This window comes from Drosophila santomea, chromosome 2R (assembly GCF_016746245.2).
Source record: "Drosophila santomea strain STO CAGO 1482 chromosome 2R, Prin_Dsan_1.1, whole genome shotgun sequence".
Classification (NCBI taxonomy): domain Eukaryota; kingdom Metazoa; phylum Arthropoda; class Insecta; order Diptera; family Drosophilidae; genus Drosophila; species Drosophila santomea.
Genome location: NC_053017.2, coordinates 17,362,260 through 17,384,251, shown reverse-complemented (window position 1 = coordinate 17,384,251; position 21,992 = coordinate 17,362,260). Strand labels below are relative to the sequence as shown.

Sequence of the window (21,992 nt, the reverse complement as noted above, 5' to 3'; positions counted from 1 at the left end):
GCAGTGAACATTCAAAGAGAGCCACGTGGGGATATATTACATTGGGGAATTGCGTATACGCCCCGTTGAATCGGCGTGTCAAATGTGATTTAGTTGGCTGTCTAATTAATTTGCTGGTGTTTTAGGCTAGATTTGCTATTGCTTTACGCGTGTTTAGTTTCCAGACACAGCATGCAGAACAAATTAATGAAGTTAAGCATTATGCAAATCAAAATGTTTTAGCCGCGGGGTGTACGAAATGTGCTGACAAAAAGTAGCATAGAGCAACTGTACTACTGAGGAAAATCGAGAAGGATTTAGTAAAAGGTGTACTGTTGAATTCACACATTTTCTACGCAAACATTTTCGCAAATGAAGCTACGAAATGCGCATTCCGAAAAGGGAATAATATGAGGCAAAACTACTAAAGCCAGTTACAGAAATGCCATTGAAATGAAAATATCTTGTGGAAGTGGGAGTAAATTATATCCGGGTTCAACTAACTTTGGAGGGCTGTTCTTCCGCTCCAGCAGTGAGATTAACCTGTAAAATTGATACGATACAAGTACTAGGACATTAGAATGGCGTGTGCGGTTTTCAATTGCAAAAATATCCATCTCTATGCAGATGGGTGTCTGAGTACGAGTACGAGTATAACTGATGTGCTGACTGGGTGATACCATTATGTCATATGTAGGGTTTTCTGGTGTCTTTGCCTAGGAATCGAGCTACAATAACCAAAGGGGAAATAAAAATAAACAAGGGGGAACGGCATTTCTTTTTCTGTTCTGTGCTGTCACTTTAAGTTTACAAAATGTTATGGTCGAGCAAAATGGCAGTCTTATCGCATTCTGAGTCGAACATTTCGATGGAAAAATACGAGTAAGTGGTGTATGAAGGGCTGGTTTGTGTTTTTTGTTTCATTGGTTGGTTGATTGGTTGGTTTTGTTTGTTTGTTTGGTTGTTTTGTGGAGCTACTCACTTTGCCATTTTCGTGTACTTTTGTATCGCGCACTGAGTAAGAGTCCGCCAATAGAGCCTGCAACGGTTCACGCACATTTTTCGCATTTATCAGATATAAAATCACTCTTTAGTTTTACTTTCTAATGGGTTTTGAGCGGTGATCTTTGGACATAGTACTTTAGTTCAGATGAAGAAGTGGTTGTGTAGAGGTGTGTGTTTTAGGTACAGGTTTCCATAATGATTTGTGGTGCAGGAAAGTTTTTTAAGTTGAAAGTATTGCAAATACTTCATCACACATACGTAGGCATTCCACAGATATGTACATGGGGGCGAACAAACTACTATTAAATACATTTCCTCTTGCACTCAATGGACTTTAATTTGATTTCGTGATTAACAGATTAACCCCTTCCAATAGAAAAGTGGGTGGCGGTGGAGCCTGAGCTTGTGCACTGCCCCAGTAACTGAAAAACAATATTTGCACAAGTGCCTTGCCTCCTCTCGAGTCATTCAGTGAGTAGTTTGACATAGACCTGATGGCATTTGATGTGGTTTTGCTGGCAACGAATGCTGGGGGATAATGCTTAGAGTGGGGTTTGTGCCGAGATTATTACTTAATTTAACTTTAAGCCAGCTCTCGGCTGTTGTCAATGAATGTCATTACGCTGCTAATGGATATTCGCACTTAATTCGAACTAAAGAGGACTTTAAAATTTTATGGGAAGCATTAGAGGCAAAAGCTACTCGAATGTAACGAGGGCGGGCAATATTCGGTAACTTACATCTGTTGAATTCGAGACACTCTTAAAGGAGGGCGAGCTGTTTTCAGCTGGTATTAGCTTGCACTTTGGGAAATACACATTCAAATGATGGTTAGTTGTGAACAAAAAATTACATTATGAACTGGGCGAAATGTAATGAATTTTAAATGAGTTCCCAATTTTTAGTGGCCACCTTTCAGGGCTGTGAGTTGTACTAAACTATCGAAGAAGATGAAAAGAGCACGTGTTTGTGCTCCCGATTGATTGAGCTGTTCTATAAATAATATAGTAAACCAACATAATCAATAAAACACAAAGTTTTCAGTGACCCAATATTCGAAAGCCCCCTTAGAAGAAAATTCGTTAATTTCAAAAATAACTGGAGCAGAAAAAGTGTAGCAACTCTTGTACCAAAACCAAATATTGATTTTTCTTGTTTTTGTCTTCTCAGGAGAGCCACAGAAATATTTATTGCATTAAAATCCCTTTCAATGGCAAAACGGAGTATGTTATAGTAAAAATAATCTTGCCAAAAATTCTGAAGTAATGTACACTTTAAAAACATTGTATTGTGCAAGGGAATTTTATAGCTTATGTGGTCTTCCTGCACGTCGCTTGTTAAGTTTAAATTCATAAATACATGTATACCAAATTACGATACAGATCAAAGAACAAGTATGTAAGAATCAAATAGTGTAGACAGACAGTTTGGTTTCGAAAGCAAACAAAGTAAATAAAGTATAGTTTTGTGATCTGGCAACCAGAACAGATACAGAGATACAGAGATACAGAGATAGAGCGATAGAGAGTCAGAAACAGAGCAGAGACAGCAAAGAGAACATATACATGTGTGTATGCATATAGATATAGACGACTTGAACACCAAAGAAACGGAAGTCAAGTATTTGGCATAGATCTGATTGATTGTTACTACCTTGTCGCGATTATTAGCACCCGCGCCCATCCTATATCTCAAGGAAATGGATCTTTTGGCTTTTAAAAGGGCGCTCTATAAACAGACAGATTTGAATTTAGGATTGATGAACAGCAGAGCGATAATTTGGTCAGTGGTTAATGGTAAACGTTAGACGTAGGGTTAGTAGAAAAAATTGAATACTGAAATTGAAACTAAACGCTGACGCTGAAAACGAATAAGGCACACATTTAGGACTGGCACATATAGACAACGAAACCAAATTAAATTGAATGTTAGTAAGAAATGAACAAAATAACTTAAGGTCACTGAACACACAAAGCCAAATACCTCGGCATCCGGCTGCGAACGATCCGAGTCGTCATTGTCCAGGTTCTGGTTCTCCAGATGCTCCTCCTCTGTCTGCGGCATCTGCTGCAGCTCCTCCTTCGACTTGAAGTCAAGCTGCCTGATGTACAATGGCATCGCCAAGCCCAAGATGACCTGGATGCAGCACACAACACGCATTTGTAAGGCAACCACAAAATCAGAGGTCCAGTGATTAAAAGTCATACCTTGAAGTTGGTATTCTTGCGGGTTCGCAGTCCACCCATCCACAGATCCGCCAGGATCACCTGGCTACAGGGATGAGCGAGGAGGGCACGATGGTTGGCCGCCACAGCCAGCGAAAGGCAGCTCTGATTTGACCAGGAGTGCAGCTCGCAGGTCAGCAGTCTTTGCGCCTTCTCCGCATCCTGTCGGTAACTGAAGTCCAGCAGCTTGTTGCCTAGCATAGAAAATAATAATTCTCCATTTCTATCAAGTCATTTTAATGACTTGTCTTGCATTATCATACCTTTGCTCTCGAACTCTTTGGCGTAGGAGCGCAACTCCTCGTAGATTTCCGTGTCTAAGTCATCCTCGGCCGCTTCGTGAGCCATGGCCTTGTACAGTTTGCAGGATACGAGTGACTTGGCCAATGCCTCCTCGCCATGTGTCCACATGAGCAGCGCCATCTGCTGTCGCTTGGTCAGCACGGCCCAAATCTGAAAAGTGCAATCTGGATGTGCAACAGGACGGATGAGTGATGGGCCAGCCGAAAAGCGCTTACCAGCAACTCATTGAATGGAAACTCGAAGAGGGCCATTTCCGAGGTGAAGGGCAGCAGGCCGGTGACCAGGCTCAGCGAATTGGCTCCGGCATAACGCTGATATTGGTAGGTGGACGACTTGCGGCAGGCATTTGCATAGCTGTTCATAACCTTGGCGTAGATGGGCCGGAATTTGCGGCGCGTGTAATAGGATCTGTGGGGAGGCAGAGGGCGGAAATCGAATTGGGATTGGGTTGCTGCTCTTGTCCGGCGGCGGCGGTAATCTAATGCTTCTTGACGATTTGCCACAGTAATTTTGCATTGTGTCTACTATTCCAAAAAGAATACCCACAGACTTGATGGACATCCGCTGCTGCAGGGATGCTTGAATAACAATGAAATAACGGCTCCGTTTCGATGCTATTTTTTCAGCTGTTCGCCATTTGTTTGCGAACAGCTTAAGAGCTTTCCATCGCGAAATGTAAATGTAATTTGGTTTGGCCAGGACACTCGAGAACGAATTTATTATATAAGAAGACCAGGCAGCACCTGGCGGCGTTTTACGAGCGCACAATTAAATTCAGCACATCAACTCAAATTGCGATAAAATATTTATGACAAAATAAAAGGCAAATCAATTGACTGGCCCCCGTGAACCGAAGGCAACCAGCAGCAGACCTGCTCCATTCGAATTTTATGTTAATCAAATCCCAAAACTTTAACACATTTAATTACGCCCAAGTTGGCAAATTTGTGAGCCTGCTCTCGACATTGACGACACATTTAAATGTCCGAAGTCTAGACATTGAAAACGGGCAGCAACAGTCGCCCGAAACAGGCAAAAACCAGACCAGAGGTAAGCCAGTCGACCGAGAAAAGGCCAAGGACCAAATCTGAAAACCCTAATTTAATATAAACACATCAGTTGTGACGCCGGCTCATTGCCTAGATAGCCATTGCCATTGAGATGGGCATTTGTCAGATAACTTTCGGCCAGGGCAGGTCCTTTGATTAAAGCACAAAGGCCAGAAATCACAGAAGCCTCGAAGGCTAAAATCCTCGAAGGCTGGTATGGTCGAGAATAACAAACAGAATGGCGAACTACAAAGACAAGTAGTGTCAAATTTGTTTGTTTATGATTCGAATAAAAGAAGGGATTCCATACGCATGGTAAATAAGGGCGCAGGCCATTTCAAAATGGCTTTATTGAAAATAACATGCATTTGGGATGCTAACAATGGCAGGGACACAAGCAATTTAAACTGATTGAATATCAATGGGAATTGACTTAAAATCAGAAACATTGCCTTTTGATAGACTTGCTCGATGTAGTGGTATTAAGGTCAGATTTTCAGAAATTCTTAGCTATAATAACAAGCATGTTCTCTGTCGTTTTGTTAGACATTTTAATTAAATTCCTCATCCTTAACCAGACAGAAGCTGCAAGACTTTAATATTTGGCTAGTCCAATCGGCACAAGTCACATTGTTTGGGCCATAATTGCTGCAAGATTTTTAATTAAATTGAGTGATTCCGGGAGGCGGTCAGTTGCTTAACCAACGTGTTTTTTATTGAGACCACAAACTGCTCTCAAGCCCAAACAGCCGCAACTTATGAGCGATATTAAACAGCATTGTGGTCGTCGGAGCGGCGGCGTTAACTGAATTTAAGCAGCCCTACCGCGTTTTCGCCTTGCTGGCAAAATATTAATGCTGCATAATTAAGGGGTGCTTTGCCTTGCCCCGCCATTCTGTTCCCTTTGACCTGGCGCCCTGCTCCTTTCTGATCCTTTCAGCTCCTTTCTGCAGCATCACCAGCGCCACCAGCGCACCACCAACGGCATCAACATGACAAAGCGGAGCGAAAGTCGCCTGCCAGGCAACGAGGCTCTTGGTAACTTGATGTGCAAACTTATTACACTTTCATGAACAAATTTCTCAAACATTCAGCTTAATCCGCAACACGTTCAGGATTGACTTTACCCCCTTTACCACTTTGGTCAGGCAAATTGCGGTAAATGCTTTTCTTTTTTCGGGCAAATGGAAACACAACAGCTTTGTGGCTAACTGGCGAGGTGTTTTTCGTGGTTTAAATACAAATACAAAAATACAAAACAACTATAGAAAAAATTTTCATACATTTGAAATTATTACAGCAACTTAGCATTCCAAGCTAAGCCCAAAGAAAAGTAATTAAAAATATTTTAAGCTGCTCCCTCAGCTATTTATTTTTGTGGATTTATGAAGCGCAAATAAAGAGGCTTATCAAGTTCTCCTTCAACACAAATCGTGAAAGAAGAAACAGCTGAAAAAGATATAGCTCTGCACTCACCGATATGCGCCGCCCATTAGTTTATTGATCACCAGGCCGATGTCGTGGAGCGTGTAAATGTAGCCCTTGGGTATGTGCGGTCGGACATCGCGCAGGATGTAGCTGTGGGCGGAGTGGAAGAAGAAGAGGGGGAGAAGGACACGAGGACAATGTTGAAATTTACATAGGCCGAAAGGAAAATATTTTTGGGACAACAGCAGGCAACGGGGGAATGTGGTCAGGTCAGCATGATGGGTCGTCGTCGTCGTCGTCGTCGTCATCGTCGTCCACTCTCAATCTCAACTCACCCCAGCGTGTTGGCCGGACCGTGTTTGGTATTGTAGAGCTCCTCGAGGCGCGGTATTGTCAAAAATTTCTTCATCGAAACGCCATTCTCCAGGAGTAATTTGACAAAATCGATTCTATCGTGCTCCAGCGCCTGCATCATGGCCTCGTCCAGGGCGCCTGCAAAGACATTGTAAGTTTCGAGCTAGCGCAAATTGTGGGATGAGGGCATCCTCCCCTCCGATGGCAATGCCAGCAAGTCATCAACCCACCATTTGGCCATTCCTGGCCGTAGACGAATATCTCGCTGCGCGCTATGTCCACCCGGTTCCACGTCAGGGCGAGACTCAATTGCTCCGGCGGACTCAGATGCTGCGACTTGAAGAGGGCCGTTAGGATGGTCTGATCCAGTTCCTGCGCCTCGCCCTCGGGCTTTTCCTGTATGCGAAATACGGTAATCTAGCAAAGAAATTGAAAAGAAGTATATATGTAAATATATAATATGTAAAAAACGCAAAGTATCTATTAATGTTGCTACCGTCGAACATAATTTGTTTGCTTAGGCCTGGCCCCCGGGGCAAGGACATACTAGATCCTGCCGCTGCTGCCGTCGAGCTCATTCAAAAACCAATTAAATCCGTAATAACATCTGCGGCGAACGAATTGACGAAATGCCGGCTTCTTTGGCCCACAAAAATATACTGGCACTCTCGCAGGAAACTGACTGCTCGTGCTCGCGGTGATTTAAAATTCATTACACGTTCAATTGAATTTCGTTGCCTAATTATTTCAACGGGTCTACGGGCATTAATTAAAAATTTAAATCGCTGCGCGTAAAAGTCTCAAGTGATTGAAAAGTTAGCCTCACACCCCGGTTTACTAGAAGCTTCAATCATCTCTGAGCAACTTAATTGAGCAAAGCCCCTTTTGGGTTATGCGATTTTAATTGATGGGCTCAAACCTATAAATAATACCATGGAAAAATCACCTGGGGCGACTTTCTTCACCTGCTGCTGTTGTAACTACACTGCGACTGGTATATGTATAAATATTTAATGAATTATTATTGCACTTCACGGGAAAGTTAGACAGCTTAATAGTGTGCCACGCACATGCTTATGCTCCACCTGTAGCATACTTTCGATAAACTTTTAAGTGTCAATTAAACTCATTAAAACACCCTATTACAACGCATTTAATTCCACTTCACCGGAACTTTAATGCACTTAAAGTGTAGCAAAAAATGGGGACAAAGAAAGGCCATTAGCTTATTGTTAATTACCTCATCATTAATGGCATCGTTTTCCCCTACAACTTTTATATCAATTACGAGATTTCAACTCTGAGGGGACTTCTTATGACTTTATAAACATACTCCTTAAGTAAGAGATGCTGTCCATCGCCCAACCTGCTCACCAGATTCTTGTTTCGCGTGCACTGCAGCAGCTCCTGGTAGAGCTTCTCGGACTGGTCCAGGCCCACCTCGAAGGTCTTCTGTATGGTCCCGATGAGATAGTCCCGCATGGACTCCAGCACCGGCTGCTCCTCGCCATCCGAAGCGTATCTGCGTATAAATGTTGTCAGATACGAGAGTGTGCCCAATTATTCAGACTAATTAAACAACAAAATTAAATGTGGCAGACAAAAAGGTTCGCCTGGAGGATTGGATCCCCTTTTTCTGTGTGTCTGTGTGGTGAAGTTGGTGGTGGCGTTGGGTAAATTTAAATAATTTGCCAAATGTCGCGTGCCAACAGGCGTGCGTTGGGTGAAAGGACACGGCGACATGTTCTTAATTAAGTTTACACAAACTGCGGTTTCTCATCAAGTTGCCCCGGCAACTTTGGCTTTAACTCCAGTCCTTTGAGACACTCCAGTGCCGCATATACATATGTACTAGTATCGGCTAACTTAAAGCACCTCGAATATCTGCATTCACATCTACTCACTTGTGGACGAAGGCCAGCAGGTCGGCGGCACGCCCGGATCCGTCACATACGACCACCGGAACCGGCGGCGAATCCGTCACGTACTCGAGCACCGCACGTATCGTGTTGGTGCCGCCCTCGATCACCAGGCAGACGACGGGCGTACTGGAATGTGTGACTACGGGAAAATGGCACAAGAGGTTAAGATTTGAGTCGGTATGTCCATTGGGGGACATGCAACGGGGATTAGTCTGATTCACTGGGTGCAGCCGCTACTGAGGATTCAACAGGTCGATTGAGACTCGTCACCTGGTGTCAGTACACTCAACGGAAATGTGTGTGCTTAACAAAATTGAAAGATTGTATGTCGAAATACGAATACGAATAAAATGATATCTGTTTACTTGAAGAGAGAAAAATGTACTGTGTACTACAAATTATCCTTTGACTAAATGAAAAAATTATAGTATATCTATAGTATATAGTTTAAAAAAAATTTAATCAAATTAGGATGAGCTAGTTTTCCTTGAAGTAAATGTGTTCGAAAGATGATTGAAATCTTTAAGCGAGCAAAATAAGCAAAAGGAAACGAATTTCTGTATACCGTTTGTTTTTAGCCAGTGATTCTTTGCTAGAAGTATAAGTAAATTTTAAAAATGTCTTAGCAAACTGGTTTCATCAGGGTTTATGCCAATATAATAGACGAGCATATTGTTTCGAAAACTAGCCATAAATACTTGAATACTTTTCAAATTGAAACTTATTTTCTTGTATTTAATAAATCAAATCTATTCTGCTCTATTCAAGCAAGCCAACTCTTGGCCCATCGAACTGAAGATATGGACTCAACCAATGTATAGTTAGTAAAATTGCTCTATTCAAAATACGCAAAAACTCATATCTTTTGTATTTTCCCGAGTGCAATAGTAACTACCAACAACAGCTCGCCACATCAGATTGAAATCCCGGCCATTCGGAGCTTAGCCCGCGGCATTGGCCATGAAAAGAAATGGCTCTCAATAGCCAGCGATGACAAGGAGCTTCAATCTGCGGCCTGATTGGCCTTTTGTGCTGTCGAGCTGTCATATTGTGGCTTTTGTCCTCGACTTACATGGGTGCAGCTTCAGGTTGGATATAAACTTCTCCAGTTTGCGACGCAGGATCAGTTCGGCGCCATACTTCGCCTGGGTGCCATTGTCCACCAGCAGAAAGTACGCATGCCGATTGTTCAGCACCGCCAGCTTGGATCTGAAAAGGAAAAGGAACGAACAGGTGATTGTAGCGATTGCAACAGGTTACTTGACTTAATTGCTGTGGGAATCGCAACAGCTAATACCCATGCATTTTTAAGCCACGACCAAGCGCATTTAACTTGTTGCCCTGATTGGGCTCATAAAATATGCACTCACCTGGGCGAACTAATGCTGTGGCAGGGCACTTCGCGGTTGTGGCCCAGCAGCTCGTGATTGCGCTCCACGATGCCCCAGGGGGCGATGCCGATGCTGACCACTCGTCCTGTCCGCTGCTGACCCTCCAGGAGCAGGGCATCGCCCACCTGCTTGGTGACGCCTGTTTGCCCAAGCCGAGAAAGCAGAGGAAGTACAACAATGGCCAAGTTGAGCAAGTGCGTAAACAAGTTTGTCTCCTCCTCGGAGGATTGCGATAGTCTCACCCGCCCACGCGACCTTCAGAGTTTCAGTATTTTATATCTTAGTTGAGGGGCGTGTCTAAAATTTAATAACAGCTCGAGCACAAAACGCGGACGACAAGAAAAAAAGGACGCAAAGCATTCGAATGAAAAATGTAATAAAGTATATAGCATCTCGATGCGACTATAGCATGCGCTTCTATCCAACTTACTTTTGTATTGTTGTGCCAGAAAAGAAAATATTCGAAACACTTTTTTGCATGCGAAATGATGGAAAATAAAATAAAAAAGTTTTTAAATAAAACCTAGGCAGTTGTTGAACTTTGAAAAAGTGTCACAGTTTTTGTGCAACATCATGAACGTCGTCATGTTCTGCACTGACTTAATTACATTTTTATCGAACAATTTCATTACGAATATACACTTTTTATAGGGCACTCGTTCAGGAATCGAATCAAGGCCAAATCCATAAAAAGGGAACCAGCAGCCACTACATATTAGGGCAATTTTCTGGCTACCCCAATGTACTTATGTCCACCCTTGCTGACTTGATAATCCAATTTATTTGGGCTACCAGATGCACCCACACTCTCACCCAACCACTACCAACTTCTCCCAATCTCCCTGCAATCCCGATATACCCCGAGCATGGGGCCACTGGGTAGCACAATATGTCGACTGGCAAGCAGTTGAAGTGTGTACAATCACTGGCTGCGTGATTTCCGTTTGGGATTTTATTTATTTAATTTTCGACTGGGGTCGCTCATCCGCACTCGGCTCGCCTCATTTTCCTCTTTAAGTTTTTCCGGCCCCCATTTCATTCGTTGTTTGTTTGTTTGTTTTCCTTGCTCATTTTTCTTTGTGCTTATTTAAGTTGGCCCGCCCGTAATCGCTGGCCATAAAACCGGGTAGTGTCCTTTCATAAAACTTAAATGAAACGGAATGCTGCTCACCGGTGTTTGTGCCGCCGGTGAATATCCAGGCTCCAGTGGTCTTGGCCGCCTTCAGCAGTCCTTTGCGTATCTCCTGCGAATCGAATAGAAATCAGTTTCCAGTTTCGTTTTCGGCCGGTCGCCACGGCCATTCAATTAGCGTGTGACACACGACCCTTCGTTCACTTTTTGGTACCAAAAGTTTTCCCCAACAACCCGCCAGCCGCCAGTTTCCTCACCTTTTTCAGCTTGGCCTGCAAATCAAAGTTGGCCTTGCCGCCCTGCACGGTGATCAAAAGTTTTGGCAATTCCAGATTCCATTCCTTGGTGAATAGCTGCACCAGGAGTTCCGGCCGCGTGTCGAACGACAGGCGAACGTACTGGAAAAAAGCGCCCAAAAGTTATTAAAGAGCGCACTAAAAGTGATTGCCCCGGATGGGACGCTCCTCCTACCTGTGCCTTTGTGGGATGTGCGCCGCCCTGGAACTCGATGGTTCCATAGGCATCTGTGGGCTGCGGGCGGGTGTGCTTCGTGGGCAGCCAGAGGTCTCCGGGCGACCCACTCTCGATGCCAGGTATCGTCTGATGCGTGATCTGGGCCTGGCCGCAGCAGCACCTGCAAATAGCAAATGAACCCAAATGAATATCGCTTTATTAATAACACCTAAACTTCAAGGGTTGCATGCTACATACACGTAAATGGGTTTTTTGTAACTAATGTTACTACACTATACTTCGCTAAAGTTTCAAATTTACCAAAAATTTAATAACACAAAAATGTTTGCCACGAGTTCCCATGACTTTGAGTAAGGAACTTTGACACTTTGCTTTATGCACCTTTCGTTAATCATTCTTAAATAATATATTTTCAGAAAAACAAAACATCGCATTAAAGTTGCAAGTTATATAATGTTTTCCATTCTTCTTCATCAATAAAACCAAAAAATATTACCAGCTTGAATACCATTGAATAAAAACAGAAAGTGTTTGTACTTCCGCATCGCAGATATCATATGGTTCGTTTTAATATATGCGGAATACACTGGTTTCCTGGTTCCACCTTGAGTTGCAAGAAATCCATCTGCAGGTGACTCCTGGCCCAGATATTCCTGGCCATCGAGTGTGTTGACTGACTGTCAGGATATGTGGGTGTAAACGATATTCGGCAAACAACAGGCAGAGTGCCACGCCCCCAGAGCATAATACACGTATCAGCCTTAACCTGTCACTTTGTTTGCGATGCCCACGTGGGGCATAAGGCGTTATTTACGCCCCTGTGTGCGTGAGTGTTGACTTCGTAGCCCCAAAAAATACATGTGGCAGCCCCCCAACCAGAGAGGCAATAACCTGTCTGACCCGATCTCACCTACCAACCCACCGACTGTCTGTCTGTCTGTTTGCTGTTTGCCAGCTGATGTTCTTGTCAGGTGCTTAAAGTTGTTTGCTAAATAATGCATTTCAATTAGATCGCCGCACACAGCGTGCCGCAGTTTGAATCGGTTTGAATAGAATTAAATAACCAAATTAATCGACACGTGTCTGTGGCTCCATTCCACGTGCCGTGGGTGATATGCGGTAGACATGCCAGACAAGGATAAATTATATTTAGCAGAGATACAGTGTATTGCATAGGCAATTTGCAATTTAAAGCCTTGCGGTTTCCACTATCTATATATATACATATATATTCCTAACGTTTTATTAAACTTGTTTATTTGGTTTACACACATGATTAACTTTGAACTTAGTGGCAGTGAAATAAACAAGTTTCAGTTAATAAGTATATAGCGGGTTTTTAAATATAGTTCGACTGCTTATACTTATGCATGTATTTTCCATCGAGATTTATAATGAGCTTTTAATTACTTGTAAACCGAAATATAAAGTCGTACCTTTCCTGCTCAAATGTCAGCGCAAATTCCTATTTATAAATGCCATTTCACCTTGCGAAAGTTCAAAGCCTGATAAACAACAATCTTGGCGAATTAATTTTAATTAGCCAAGTTTGAGTTACAAACTACGCCAGAAATTCAACTGGCCAAGTATAACTACTAGTGAAGATGCTTTCCGTGGGGATGATTGCCAGCTACCGGTTGCCGTGATAACGCGGGGGGCGGTGGGGGGAAAGTGTAGACCGGCGGGCAAATATTTGGCAAGTCAGGTGCTGATAACAGGGCTCCCATCATGTAAAGTCAAAGGGGCCATAAAGCCATCGCTTGTCCCGCCAGTGCAGTGCTGTCCGTGCGGAAAACTTTCACCAGAACGTGAATCCGTATCTATCTGTATCTGTATCTGTACCTATATCTGTATCTGTATCTGTATCTGTATCTGAATCGGTTGGGCCGCGACCGGGCCGGGTTTATGGCACATTTATCTCAATTGCTGGTTCCTGGGACAGCGGCTGTCATAATAAACAATAAATGCTAACGCCCAAAACGAAACTAAATACTAAATACACAGCGATCTAGGAACTGGGCCAGTAGCCATTCACTGCATCTCGGCGAGCATTTTGATATGCGAAACTGGGTCAACAGCTTTCGTCTTGGACTTGGACCCCCAAACTCCCTTCTCGTTTGCGCCCGCCCCTTACTGCTGCCAGTCAGAGGATGAATATAAATGCAAATAAATTAAATTAGGTGCCACTTACTTTGTATCGTCCTTTGGGCATGGTATGAATTTGATGCACTCGCGCTTCTGGAAATTTGTCTCGATCCAACTACGCGGCTGGTGCTAGATTGAACAGAAGCGAAATCAGTTAAAATATTATTTTTACATTTTGAACATTGCTGCGTTTAATGCTCATAGTTACACTTTATACACTGATCATACGGCTAGAGGAGCAAATGGAAAATAACTTGAAGGGAACAAAAGATTCGATAAGTATACGAGTACAGATCAGCGAAAGAGTCACAAAGAATGACTGATATCGAGGACTTATAGTGCAAAATATATGCAATATACATTTAAAGATTTAAATTTGTTCAACAAAAGTTCAGTTTACTTCTGGTTGAAATTAGAGAGCGTTTTAATAATTACAGCATGAATAATTTAAATAAATAAAAAACAATAGAAGTACAAATTAGATATCTATTATTATTTCAGGATAAACGACGTCGACACAATACAATCACTATTCAAACATTACTAATTCGAAAACAAATTTATTAAAAAAATTGGTTAATTGACAACAAAAACAGATGTAACAAATAAAGATACGCATTTACAGAATAAAATATTTACAATGTGGGTGGGGCGGTTTTCGTTGGTTTCTGCATTGTTAACTCATATATTTACATTTTCAACTGTTGAATTAACCCACTTTTACTATTCAACTAAGCAATCAAACAAATACCTCTAAATAAAGTTGGTACTGAAACGTAACTTTTACGTATGCGTTCAATATTTTAAAAAACAATTTATATTCACAACTGAGCTGTTAGTTTTACACATATTTTGTTGTCTTATTCACTTAATACTGATTACTGGAGTATGTAGTACTTTATGGCGTGCCAGGTCTAAATATTTTTCTGCTTTACCACCAAAAGCTATTTGCAACCACAAAGTCCTATAAATATGATTGGCAGTGTTCATGCACTTTGATCGGCTTATGTGAGCCAAATCCAGTCACGTTTTCATGCCAGCTTGAATCCTCTGGCATTCGTACAATTGATTCCAATTCGAAATCAAAACTTTGGCCAACTGCAACTTTGGTGTTATCGTAGCAAACAAAGCCAAAGTGGCAAACTTTCGAGCAACACCCAGAGTCAACCCAGCGCTGAATCCACAGAGGGAACAAACAGCTCCTGGGATTCCCAGTGGCTAGCGGGCAGATAGTTTGGTTACCTCCACTTAGCAGAGGTTACCACTTAATGCGGCGAATGGCCTACCTCCTTTAGGGGTTCACCGCCGGCGTGCGCCTTCAGCAAATCACGCACGTTTAGGATGAGGACCTTCGATAGCGTTGAGGAGACGGAGGAGCGTTTCCGCATCCGCTGGCGCCGACGAATGCCCCGCGGCGTGGAAACTGGAGTCCTGGATGTGGGGGTGCCACAAGTGGGCAAATGGGCTGCCGTTTCGGCCGCAATGAAGGCGGATGTGGAGGCTCGAACCGAACCGACGACGACAGCCGGCGTATTGCTGTATCTGCGAACCGTGGAAAAGTCCTTGGATATTCGACGCACATATTTGTGGAGGGCGAGCGGGGAGTCCGTAACCACCATGCTATTGCCGGTTTCTACGCTATTTTCCGCTAATGTGCTCTAATTAATTGAATTCGCTGCGTTTCGCGAGCGGCGGCAGCAGCTGCAACACTATTTGCATCCCCAACCGAACCGGGCGACAGGTGAATCTCGACTGACACGCACCTGCACTCCGCGATTTGGTTCACCGTGGCTCAGTATGAAAGGCCAATCTGCGAAAAGGCATCTCCGTTTCGGAGTGGAAGTGGGTGGCAGATCGCTCTTAAATAAGATAAGCCCCATATAGAGGTAATTCGCCTAGTTTCATTTACAGGTCTAAAAGCTTTTTCATTGCATTTGGCAGCGCACCCAAAAGTATGGAGCGTATACAAGTTTATTAACTAAAAACGTAGAGTTGATACCCTTTACAGCCCAGTAACTCACTGCCAAATGACCTTTTGTGGACTGCCAAATTGTCAGTTGGCCAAGACCTGATTGGTATCACTGGCACTCTCGTTCTGACTGGAATTTTAGTGCTTCATTAAATCGATTTTCTAAATAAATGATGGTCCAAATCAAATGCCATTTAATTAGCGAAATTGCCAGTGCAATCCATCGACCATCGAGTGTCTATTCTGTAAGCTCAATCTAGTAAGTGGATTTCCTGAATTACATCTACGAGTAATATACTTAATTAATTACCTTTGACAGCTAAATGAAACGAAGCAGCTAATTAAAGCTCCTGAGCTAGCTTATTTAAAATTCGGTTTTCTTAGTTTATGGATTAGGTGCACATTAGTAGGCTATTACGAATGCAACAAATAGGTTTATACATTTCATTTTCAAAACATAATCAACAACAGCAATTGTGGGCGAACGTACAACGTAAACGATTAAATGATATTGAAATTAAAGTGGAATGTAGATTGCTTACCCTGGGCACGGTTATATTTATCAGACCCCAACAGATTTTTTTCAGTCCCCATGGTATCTTTAAGGGTTTCGTATAGTTTGGTTTCAGTATTGTTTCGGTTTCAATTTGGGTTCAATTTGTGAGTGCACGTGGGTGTTGACATTTACATTTTACAATAGTCATGTTGTTTTAGCGTTTACATGTCACAAGCACATTGCAGATTTGTTTATTGTCGTCGTTTGAAGGTCGTGGTAACCGTTGTTGTTTTCGATGATTCAAATTTCGCATTTAAATTTTGTTTTTATTTGTGCAATTTCAACCATAATTTTGAACACGCACGCACACACACAGAGACACGAAATGGTGCATAGAATATTTCAACAACAATTCGTTGTTTTCGATTTATTCATTGTTGTATTTAAAATTTATTTGTTTTGTTTTGTTTTGGGTGTTGTTGTTTCATGTGTGGTGTGGTGGTTGGGAGAATAGAGTGTGAAAACACAAAAAAAAGATTAATTAACAGATCGCAGCACAATAATTAAAATGTATAACAAGGATTGTTCATTGTGTCGCAGAACGAAATCAAATCCAAATCAAGGTGGGAAATACATTTGGAAAGGGGTCACGTTTTCGTTGGTGTTTTTGAGTTACGAAAAGATTGGCGTGTCAGTGTGTGGGATTTGTGTTGTGCAAAGCAAAGTTGAAAGTAGAAGAAAAATATTATGTTTCAAAATTAGTTATGACTTAAAACGAATCGCTCTTCTCCGTTGCAATGGGCATTTTTTTTTTATTTTTGTGGGGGGCACACTACGTTGACTCACTACCAGACCGCTTTGATCAAAACTATGCATTAAGTGTTAGAATTGCAATTTAGTGTTAATAACTGGCATAAATCTATATTAAGTATTCATGTGGAGGGTTACTCAGAACTACTCATCCTGAAAGTATGCACTCTGCCGACTGACTGTAGTGAACTACACTATAAGTAACTATTCAAAAGCACCTGACTATTCTTGCAAGCATTTAGCATGTCAAAACCGCAGCTTAAGGTGAAACACAGACTCTGTCTGGGAACTTTGCCTACTGCCACGGCAAAAGTGCGGCAGTTGCAAGTGCTGGTTGCACTGAACAGGCAGTTGAAACACCAGCCACCATGAAATACACTCGCAAGTGGCAACTGCAGGCGGTGGTCACAGGTGGCACTATAAGCTCAGACACCCACACTCACCGCACTCGCTGCCACACGGAATTCATGATATTTGCCACAAAAACGAAATGGGAGAGCCCGGTCTAAGCCCCAAAATGGCCACAAAGCACGTTCACATTTTCATCATAAACTTGTTGAATAGTTAATCAAAAAAAATCACTGTTAATGAATTGGTTTATGCATTTAATATTGGTCAGCACTGGAAAAGAGTAAAAATCGTCACGAGTCATAGATCGTGATTATACACTAATGAAAAGCAGCCCCAAATTATTAGAAACAAATTGCTGATTCATTTTAAAGAAATTGAATAAAAAAGATCATCAGGATATTTTATTTGTAATTAAAATGAAACTTCGATAGCAATCGAGCATTATATACTCAAATAGTTGAAGAAGTTGAATTATACTCAGTAATAAATAGTTTAAAATGTGTGCTGCTGACTGCTGTTTGACACTTTGGCACAAACGGAATGAAAATGAAAGGGAAAACTTTAACAACTCATAACTACGAGTGCGTCCGAAAATTTTCGCTGGGCGAGAGGAAAACCAATTAAACTTTTAGTCCCCCAATAGAATCGAGGGACGTAAAGCCGCAAAAAGTGGGGCGAAGCATTAAGAATGTTATGCTTATCTACAGCCGAACGAAGCCTTTGGGCATAAAACGCATAACCATATAGTACGTATAGTAGATATATGTGTACATATATGTATGCTCGTATTTTATATGTGAATGCATGCTGGAATCTCCTCGGGACCGTTCCATGCAGCGTCTATTAAAATAAAAGCTTTTCCTCCGGCGCAAGCGAAGAGCCACAAAACTTTTGTGTGGGCATAAAACACAGTTCGGTTGATGTGGAGCGAAATGTGGCATATTTCAAATTAATTAAACGGTCAGGGTGGAACAAAACGACTGAGCCATGGCTAATAGCCATGCACGACCGAAAGAATGGAATATAAAAAATAAATATCAATCCTGCAGCGGCAACTTAATTAATTAACTTTTGTTTAACACTTCAGTGTGGTGCAGTAACGATTTTCTATAAGTGCGTGGGCGAAGGGGTATAGATTTTAACACTGTGGGTTTAAATTGGTTCACTGGACGGAAATTGCTAAACTAATTTGCCAATATGCTGTTCGAAACTCGCAGAGGAAATCGGGAGAAACAATGCAGTTGTACAGTTGAAGTGAAATCCTGAACATGCGGTTATCCAATTAAGTTCGCCATCCGGAATCGAGCATAAAAATTGATGCACTCGCAGTTAGGGGATTAAACCACAGCTCGATAATGTACAGCCGCAGGATGCAATTTGCCGGGCCACCTGTCTTATCGAAACCGATAAAAGTTGTGCAACATAAACAGCACTTAATACCCACATCAAGCGCCGTCATCCCATCCGCTCGTGCATAATGCAAGCTGGCGAATAACAAAAAGGGGGGATAGTGGGTGGTAGTCCTTCAGTGTTTCACCTGCTCTTGACTTGCGGGTTTCCAAAGTGGAAAATTGATGGTGAAGCTGCCGCTGAGACTCCACGAGCTTATGCTTATGCTGATGCTGATGCTGATGGGGGTGGTGCTGTTGCAGCGGCTGTTGCCACAGTTGATGAAGTGCCACATTCGTTCTCGACAAAAAGGGCCACAAGACGTCGCCGTGGTGATGGAGCCAAGGAGTGACGTGAATGAAGTGAAGTGAAGTGAAGGAATGAGTGCCATTGGGGGCATTCAGCGAATTTGCCAAGGTCCGCTTTTGCATGGCTGGGTCTCAAAAGAAGTGCGAAATTGACTTTTTTGGATTTCCACTCAAAAGTTTGCGCACTGGCTTGGCACCAGAAATGCCCACAATCCATTCAAGGGTTAAAAAATAAAACAAGCTACCATTTGTTGCTTATATATAAAATAATTGCTAGCGCCCCGACATGAATACGCTTTTAGTTCTGACCATGTGTGTTTTTTGTCCGCACAAAACCATTGTGGATTATTGTTGCAACTACTTTGTGCAGCATTCGTGTGTGGCATAAAAAAGTGCGAAAAGGAGTGACAATGCAGGGATGAAAATAACTTAATAAATACCCTGTTAGCCAAATGTGCGCTATCACAACAACGCATTTTATGGTTGTTTGTTTCGATTGAATAAACTCATATACTCGTAATAATAACGATTACTCGCATTTTTTCCAGCCAAAGCCAGCGCTATATTGTCATCACTGAAACGAGTGAATTCCGATTGAGAACTCGCTCTCCGCTTGACAGTCAACAGTCAACAGCTGCTGATTAACACAAAACGACAACAAAACGGCGGAGACATCACAACAGCAACAGCAACAGCAAACACAGATATGTCAAGCGAATCACCAGACCGGTTAGACCCCAAAAACCCAACAAAATGCAATGCTCCGCCGCACCAAAGGCAATTAACTACAATTACCCATGAAGAGCTGGTCTACTCACAAACATCCATTTGGTCAGAAAGTACATGGTCAGCTCCAGATGCACTTGCTCTGCAGTTCGCGGGGTATCCACATGCCCCGAAACTTACTCACGCGACTTTATAATCTCTCGACGAACTACGCTTAGTGTGCGTACACAGTGGGAAATATTTTCGAATCGGTAGTTCAGCACATAAAAATTCTGCTTATATTTTTTTAGCGCACTTACAGAATTTATTTGAATAGCTGAGCTTGAAAATACTTAAGGATCTTAGGGACCTACTCTGTATTTCATGCCAAAGAATTAAAACAAATAATACTTTTGTTATATATTTAATAAATATATAACATTTATAATCATTAAATATGTCAAATTCAGCTTTTTAAAACATAAAATTTTTTTTAAACCCAATATATAGCTTTCGAAACATTTCAAGACGAACTTTTATAGAATGCTTGTTCAAAACATACGATGTATAAAGTCAACAGTTCTTTTTTGGGTTTGAACGCGCGCTTTTCTCGCGGTGTAGGCGATATCGGAGCGAGCGATTCCCGCTTGGCTCGCATGGAGCTGCGTCGAGCACTGAGCCATCGCCGCGGAGAGCTCCGCCACTCGGCCAAGGCGAGTGGTGTCAATTAGCGGCGCAAATATAGCGGCAATATTATCGACAATAGCAGAACGGAATCGAGAGCGATAAGTCCCAGTGGAGAGTAACACGTAGAACTCTCAGCGATCTCGGCGGCGGTTTCAGTTGCAGTATACAAACTCCGGGAAACTTGAAGGAAAACTTTTGCAGTTAAAAAGCCTTTTCATGCCCATCGTAAACGGGCAAAAGCGCAAGTCATTATTATGTTGATTCTCCAAGTTTTTTTCGCTTTTTTTTTGTTCATTAAAGTGACGGCCACAACTCAAACAATTAAAGTTTCGCCCGCGAGTAAGTCAAACAGCTGGCCCCCAACTGTGGCCCCACCGATAAGCAGCTGTCAGTCAAATGGTAGTTAGTTGATAACAAGTCCATGAATCCACGAGAACAGAAGCTCAAACAGATACTCCCTGAAACTAGAGTCAATCATCCAAAGTTTTGCATACTTTCAGGCGGTTACTGGTTACCGGTTTTCTACACTTATCAGGCCTGTTCTGATTTCACTTTCGGCTTTCCAATTAGTATCACGTTATTTCTCTAGAGTTTTCCATAACTACCACCAAAACTTCGTATACCATTAATTGAGAAACGTAACAAGTAAAAGATTATTAACTAAAGCAATATACAGTTAAAGGTTATTTTTGTGTTGCAGCTTTCAAATATTGCCAAGCCAGTTAACAACCTGATAAATATTTTTAGTTATTTGAAGAGTTTAAATAAATATACGCCTCACTTTGAATTAGGCAATTTTCTAAAACAAACTTAACACAAACAACTTATGAAGAACATAACTACGTATAAACTTAAGCTATATTTGAAATACGTACTTTACTAGTTTACTACAAAATATTAAATAATATGTACTTATAATCAGCATTCCGATAACTTTAATTATAGTTACTTAATAGCCGAAGACTATATTACCTCTAACAGCAATGTAGTGAATCCTAATAAACTTCACTTTTGCAAAATGTTGGCAAAAGTGAAAACAGGAACAGACCTAATTGAGTAAGCCAATGTCTAGGTGAAGAAGCAAGCTATTTAAAATACATTTTCAATAATGCTTAAAATGGCCAAAAAGTTGGGCCAACTAATGACTACAAAAAAGTTCAATAAGAAAACTACGAACAAGAACTCGAAATAGTTTGGCTACAAACTACGCTAGACAGTTTCCAACAAGGCCATTTGAAAGGGGGTGGGAAAACTGAAGAGATAATTATATAGAGCGAGATAGTTCAGTTTTCCACAACAAAGCAGTTTGGCAGTCAGTCAAATAGCAATTATAGAGCAAAGAGCAGAGGAACGTATCGTATTGGATGGGTGAAATATCAAATATATATAGATCAAATTAAAAGCACCTGATAAAGATATAGGCGTTTAGGAGGGGAGAAGATATATATATATATATTCTCGATCTGGGCCAGTTCGACGTTTTTGCTTACCGGTTTCGCTTTGGGTTTCTGCTTCGCCAAACGCTTCTGTTTCAACATCGTCCACAGTGGACGCACGCACACGCACACATAAACAACTGAAAACGGGTGTGGGAAAAGTGGGTGGTGGACTATGAACGACGGTGGGTGGTGGGTGGTACGTAGACTATGGACGACGGTGGGTGTTGGTATCCGCTTCAATTGATTTCCGCCTGCGAGTGAGGCTTCTTGGCCTGCAGGGTTAAGAAAAACAATTATGAAATATCAATTATTTATGGTTTCGCTACTAGTCTCGCTTTGTCTTTGGCGTGCAGGCATGCAGTAGGATATTTGTGCTGTGCGTCGCTTCTACGGGGGATTTGTCACGTGTCATGCTGAATGTATCCAGTATC

At 42.0% G+C, this 21,992-nt stretch overlaps 1 protein-coding gene across 20 annotated transcripts in view; it reads right to left on the bottom strand.

The window, feature by feature from the left end:
• LOC120446978 (transient receptor potential cation channel trpm) overlaps positions 1-21,992 on the bottom strand; it is a 47,351-nt gene that overhangs the window by 9,042 nt on the left and 16,317 nt on the right. For 4 of the 20 annotated variants that reach the window (XM_039628249.1, XM_039628255.1, XM_039628267.1 and 1 more), the window contains exons 1-19: positions 14,694-15,163; positions 13,454-13,536; positions 11,260-11,422; positions 11,046-11,186; positions 10,828-10,900; positions 9,636-9,795; positions 9,338-9,474; positions 8,831-8,857; positions 8,248-8,404; positions 7,718-7,865; positions 6,574-6,760; positions 6,325-6,481; positions 6,038-6,139; positions 3,728-3,920; positions 3,473-3,662; positions 3,192-3,403; positions 2,968-3,120; positions 962-1,018; positions 484-522 (exon numbers count right to left, since the gene is read on the bottom strand). In XM_039628249.1, the coding sequence (XP_039484183.1) occupies positions 484-522; positions 962-1,018; positions 2,968-3,120; positions 3,192-3,403; positions 3,473-3,662; positions 3,728-3,920; positions 6,038-6,139; positions 6,325-6,481; positions 6,574-6,760; positions 7,718-7,865; positions 8,248-8,404; positions 8,831-8,857; positions 9,338-9,474; positions 9,636-9,795; positions 10,828-10,900; positions 11,046-11,186; positions 11,260-11,422; positions 13,454-13,536; positions 14,694-15,026 (2,712 nt within the window). In that variant the 5' untranslated portion in view covers positions 15,027-15,163. Of the gene's footprint in view, positions 1-483; positions 523-961; positions 1,019-2,967; positions 3,121-3,191; positions 3,404-3,472; positions 3,663-3,727; positions 3,921-6,037; positions 6,140-6,324; positions 6,482-6,573; positions 6,761-7,717; positions 7,866-8,247; positions 8,405-8,830; positions 8,858-9,337; positions 9,475-9,635; positions 9,796-10,827; positions 10,901-11,045; positions 11,187-11,259; positions 11,423-13,453; positions 13,537-14,693; positions 15,164-15,918; positions 15,976-19,548; positions 19,835-21,612; positions 21,834-21,992 lie in introns of those variants that run through there. The other 16 variants (XM_039628258.2, XM_039628257.1, XM_039628256.1 and 13 more) reach the window with 15 other exon arrangements.